Genomic DNA, 6,276 nt, shown 5'->3' on the forward strand with positions numbered 1-6,276 from the left:
AGATTTAGAGGAGTGGTCTAGTATAAAAAACGTCTGTGTGTGCGCCCCACATATTGTCCCTCTGCGTATTCATAATGTGGGAGGTAAGACCTAGATAGCCTAACTGTACAAATAATAAACTGCTGTTCAAGCCTCTGCCACAAGATGTCATTCCCAGCGCAGGGCTCATAGCACGCGCAGGTCACATGCGCTCAGTACGTCCTCGCCACGTTTCTGTGCGTGTTGTTTTTTTTTACAATTACTTCCGGTTTTCTAAAAGCGCCATTTTGTGAAATGATCACTGAAACCCTACCTCGTTACGTCACAGCCAGCTTGTAACACGTGACTGTGTGATATCACGTGACTCTCTGACGGCTCTTCCGGAGAGGGGGAATTACCGGTTGTTGACGTCGGACTCGGAAGGTCCTTCCCGTTCATGGGATTTAGCCTTTACCCGTTGTTGCGAAGTGACTAGAGTAGGAGAAGCTGAGGTTCCAGCGAGATGTCGGCGTATGAGAGCGCTCAGAAGGGGGCCCTGCGACTCAAAGGAATCGGGGGTATCAGTGAGGGGAAAAAGTAAGGGAAGAAAAGGATTCTATCTTCTGTCAGGAGATCATCACACTATGTATCAGGGGGCTTGTGCCGACTATGTGTGATCACCAGGACCTGGCATTAGGTCCTGTTCACACACTGTGGTTTCATATGCACATTCCACTGGTAATTCTTGTGCATGCGCTCTTCTATACCAGGCATACTGACCCCCAGCCTTGCCAGTGTTACCAGTAGGAGGCTGGTGCCGCCACTTAACTTACTGACCTTTTTTATCGACGTCTTCTAAGAGCTATAGCTTTTATTTTTCTGTCTACTTGGCCGTATGAGGGCTTGTATTTTACAGGTCAAGTTGTACTTTTAAATAGCGCCATTGTGGGGTACACATCACTTACTAATTTTATTAACTTTTTCTGTGAGGGAGATGGAAAAACAGCAATATTGCCACAGTGTTTTTACGTTATACATTTTGTGGCGTTAATTTTTCTGTATAAATAACATCTTTATTTTCCAGGTCAATACGATTACAGCGATACCAAACACATTATTTTATTATTTTACGTTTTACTATTTTTTACATTTTATAATTGTTTTATAAAAAAAAGGTGGAAAATATTTTTGCATCGCTGCTTCCCAAGACCCATAACCGTTTTAATTTTCTTTCTATGGAGTTGTGTGAGGGCTTGATTTTTACAGGATGACTTGTAGTTTTCATTAGTATAATTTTGTGGTAAATTCCACTTTATCACTCGTTATAAATTTTTTTAAAAAAATTGGTGGCGTGGTGACAATTATCGATTGTGCCATTTTTTTAAAATAAATTTTATGGTGTTCACTGTGCAGGTCATTATAGGTATAGTGATCCCAGACATGTAGGGAGATTATAATTTTTTTATTTTCAATGGAATTTTTTTTTATTTTTTTAACCACTTAATAGTCCCACAAGGGTACTATAACAGGCAATCTGTTGATTGCTTTTAAAATACAATGCACTATTTCAAATGTGCATTGCATTTTAATGTCAGTGCTGTACTGACATTCACCAGCAGTCTGCGCCAGAGAGGCACAGCCTTCTGAAAAACACTCAAGGCTGGCTTGGGGCCTATACTAGACCCCAGCCAGCCTTTACACACATCGGCACCCAGAAATCACATTTGAGCGGTGCCGATGGGAGACAGAGGGAGTCCACACCCTCTGTCACTGCTTACATGTGGTGGGCGTCATTGCCTGTGGCATGTAAGGGTGTAAACTGCATAGATTATCAGGAGTGTGGCTCTCATGTGAGAGCCGAGCCCTGCTCTCTGGTGCACGAGGACCCATGAAAAGGTGACGGCCCAGCCTAAGGGTTCGTTCACACATATGTGTGAAGCCCGTTGCCGTATTGCGGACTGCATTTGCTGATACGCAATACACGGGCACCGTTCTGTGGCTATTTTGCATCACTGATGCGGACCCATTCATTTCAATGGGTCCAGAAATCTGGAGATGCGGAACGGAACACTACAGAGTGCTTTCTGGGGTCCCGTTCCGTGCTTCAGCACAGCAAAAAGATAGAACTTGCGCTATCTTTTTGCGGGTCGGAAGGATTGCGGACCCATTCAAGTGAATTGATCTGCGATCCCCATTCGCTTGCCCCACAGACGGTGCCCGTGCATTGCGGACCGCAATTTACTCCTTTGTGACTTATTCCTTATTTGGCCAAGGAGTTATAAGATACCTCCTTGCTCCTAAAGGCTATATCTCGGGCTGTATAGCTTCATCTTTCTCTGTAATTACATGATCCCAGCAGAGGGGTAAGGCTGGGTTCACATCAGCGTTTTTATTGCCATTGTTTGACTCCATTACAGGAACGGAACAGTGAAAATAATGGCAGCGGTGTTTCTGCCAAATTGATGTAGATGAAGACTACTTGATTATTATGGGATCTGGTTTCCATTAGAAAACCTGACATTTTACCAGACAAGAAAGCTAACCATGCTGTTTTGTCTTGAGTGTCACAGCCTTCTTTCTGCATAGCGGTATGCTGTGCTTTGTATCGCGCTCAGCCCAATGCGAGATAAACATGTAGTCAGAAGGCAGTGGTACTACTGTGAGCGATGGTGCCTTCTCAAACAGCTGATCAGCAGAGGTCCCGGGTGCAGGACCCCACCGATCAGATAGGTCTTCAGTTATAAAACTAATTATTTTATATCTTTCCTCTGTCTGTTTACCTGTACAACATGTACTTGGTTCTTAGATTTTCTTTACTCTTTGTAGTCATTATTTGTAATATACCATTTTGTGTTTCAGGAAGAAAAAGAAAGATAAAGATAAAAATAAGATGATGCAACAGATTTTGACCAACACAAAAAATGAAGAGGAAAAGAAGAAGCCAGCTTTAGATAAAAGAACGCCAGCACAGATTGCATTTGAAAAGATGCAGGAGAAAAGAGTAAGTAAAATTACAGTTCAGTTCCTGGAGTCAATAATCTCCGATTTTGGAAATTGTGATGGGAGCTTGAAATGATTAAATCCACAGTTTAGAAACTTTCATGTTGCATGATTACCTTTCCTGTCAATGGTCCTAGTGAATATCCCCAGTAATAATGTGTTTAAAGTGACTAAATCAGAACTAGACTTGCTACTCCAAGCAAAGCTGCGTTCACATCTCCTTTAGAGAAGATCCGACCAGACAAAAACTGTTGCATACATTTATGACAGAAAGCGTCTGGATCCCATTATAGTCAGTAGGGATTTGTTGAATCCAGCAGTGCCAGATCCGGTTAACTCCACATGGCTGTTCCCATCACAGGTAATATACTTACCCTGTTCCCGCCGCTGCTTCTCCCTGTACACGGATGGGGGGGGGATGCTAGGGAGGCCCATACCCGTCTGCCATTGGCTTCTCCTCCCCTGACACCGGATATTTTCATCTGTGTACAGGGAGAAGCGGCGGTGCGGGGATCAGAAGGGAAGCGGGGTAAGTATATTACCTGTGAGGGGCCTGGTATATGGGGGTCTGTTTGAGAAATTGGCTAACCCATTTAAAGTGCTATTCCTTTAACTTATGTTATACCCTATGCACTGGATAGAAGTTACTAACTGATTGGTAAGGGTCCTGTTCCCCCATACTGATGGAGCATGCGCCCTGTCATTCCATTCATTCTCTGGGACTGCTGGAGATACCACAGTAAAATGCTCATCTATTTACAGAACTCCCATAGAGAATGAATGGAGCATTAGGTCGCATGCTTAGTCTTCTGCTCCCTCAGTACTGGGGCACAGGAGCGCTATTTAGCGGTCAGACTTTCATGATCTATTAGTTATTCCATATCTAGTATATTGAGGAGAACATTGTTGACAGAATACCCCTTAAAGGGCTCCTTTTAACAACTGTATCTGTTTTGCGGTCTGATTTTTGCAGAACGGCCAGTCCTATGATAAAAGTACCTATTCTTGTCCACAATTCCGGACAAGAATAGGACATGCTCCATCTTTTTTGCGGGGCCACGGAACGGAAGTACACAATGTGCTCTCTGCATCTTTTGGGTCCCCATTGAAATTAATGGGCCTGCATCTGTTCTGTAAAATTGCGTAATGGATGCAGACACAAGTATATGGTTGTCTGAATGAGCCCTTAAGCTCACAGATCTATTTTGAGGTGAGATGTTAATAAATGTCAGCTCCCCAAACTGTTCTTATTAATTTAAGTGAAAATGAGAACAATAAAGATATTTTTTTCACCCCTAGTTTTCTGGTTTTGACCCTTCACTATTGACGACCCTTGTCTCAGCATATGATTTGCACTGTGATTACAGTTTGTTTACATTGTGTTCAAATAATGCTTATATTTTAATTTTTTTAGCAAATGGAAAGAATTTTAAAGAAGGCTTCAAAAACACATAAACAGAGAGTTGAGGCAAGTAATATTTTAATGCAATTGAATATGTACACAGTCGAGTCACATTATGACCACTTTATTTCACATGCTCAGAGTCTACTTGCAAGATAAAAACTTCAGGTTCAGCATATAAAATCCATAATACCCAACCGGTTTTGCCATGCGACTTTATCAAGGGCATCACATTACATAGTGGCCTCGACATCTAAGAGGTGTCACCCTTGGTCTCTAAGGTAGCCAGGTGCCTAACAGTGTCCTCTCTGTCTGCCATGTATGTAAGCTTATTAAACCGTTCTAGGGGCAGTGTCTGAGAGGCTGTCAGTGTAACATGACAGGCATGATTCGCCTCCATACCCTATATAAGTATTGCAGTGATTAATCAAACAATCTCATGTTCAAGTCCCCTTCTGGGACTAGAAGAAGAAGAAAAAAAGACTCTCGTCACCTTAGACTATACTCATAAGCCACAGTAGTGGATGAATAGTATACAGGACACTGAGCTCACATCAGTAATTTTTATATTTATTCTCATATGATAATAAATTACCGGTGCTATTTAAAGGGGTTATCCAAGACTATAAAATGCTCTTTCATACTGGGCCCCTCACAATAAATATACTTACCTGGCTCCCCGATCCCTGCGTCGCTCCTAGACCCCGCACAAGCGCTGCAGCTTCTCCCCATGTGCGGATAAAAACATCCTGGGTTTGCGGGGTTGGGAGAAGCCAATGGTAGGCGTTAACGAGGACGAGCCTCCCTAGAATTGCGGGTGACGCTATGGAGGCTCATCCCCGCCTGCCATTGGCAGTTCTACCCCCGACACTGGATGTTTTTATCCGTGCATGGGGAGAAACAGCAGAGCGGGGTAAGTATATTCATTGCGAGGGGCCCAGCGTATGGGGGGGCATTTTCTAGTCTTGGATAACCCCTTTAACTATCATGTTACTTATTCTGCATGGTAAACAGCCATAAAAAATAAATAAAAAAAATTGTTCATCCACTCTCCAATACATAGTAAAAAAACTAAACAAAATGTCACATAAGCCCTACCCTACAATACATTTCTATCATTTATACCGCACAGTGAACACCATAATATCCCTAATAAAACAATACCAGGTTTGCATTTTTTATTTTTTTATTTAATTCATCCTGCCTACTAAAAAGGAATGAAGAGCGATCAAAAGATTGTATGTACCCCAAAATTGTACCTATAGACTACAGCTCATCCCTAAACAAAAAAACATAAAACTGTCATCTTTGAATGCGGTGACACAAACTGGAGAGAGTGCTATGACAGAGCATTTTTTTAAATAAGTCTGACACATAGGCATATATCAAAAGTTATTTTTATTTTTTAAGTTAGTGACACTTTAATTCTGACAGACTACTGTTAATGTTTTGTCTTTGTTTTTTTCAGGATTTTAATCGACATTTGGACACCCTTACTGAACATTATGACATTCCTAAAGTCAGCTGGACCAAATAATCCTATTTATACCTTCATGGACATGATACATTCATGACATAATATATATATTTTTTTTTTAAACTTGGTGTGTGTCATTAAAAAAAACTTGTGAACAACTGTTCGTCTTCTAAACTAGGAATTCACAGACTGAACATAACCCTGTTCATGGGATTATAATAGAATTAGGTCATAACATACGGGGGTATCACAGTGAAACCGTAAATTCTAAAACATGACTTTTAATATATTCAATTAAAATATTTTGACCCTTTTGATACATAAATAAACAATAAACAAAAACCAAAAATTAAAGCATAAGCTACAAATCACTTGTTTCCAATACGGAGGAGAACAAGTGGATAGTCTATAGGGAAAATCACCCTAGTGTTGCCCTTTA

At 41.3% G+C, this 6,276-nt stretch overlaps 1 protein-coding gene across 1 annotated transcript; it reads left to right on the forward strand.

Annotated features, from left to right (window-relative positions):
* The first annotated feature begins 332 nt into the window (after positions 1-332).
* On the forward strand, positions 333-5,995 carry FAM32A (family with sequence similarity 32 member A). The gene is made up of 4 exons (XM_044282966.1): positions 333-555; positions 2,818-2,959; positions 4,373-4,426; positions 5,829-5,995. Exons 1-4 carry the CDS (start codon positions 482-484, stop codon positions 5,895-5,897), a joined length of 339 nt encoding a protein of 112 aa, XP_044138901.1. The 5' UTR covers positions 333-481; the 3' UTR covers positions 5,898-5,995.
* Positions 5,996-6,276: the final 281 nt, after the last annotated feature.

This window comes from Bufo gargarizans, chromosome 1 (genome assembly GCF_014858855.1).
Source record: "Bufo gargarizans isolate SCDJY-AF-19 chromosome 1, ASM1485885v1, whole genome shotgun sequence".
Taxonomy (NCBI): Eukaryota; Metazoa; Chordata; class Amphibia; order Anura; family Bufonidae; genus Bufo; species Bufo gargarizans.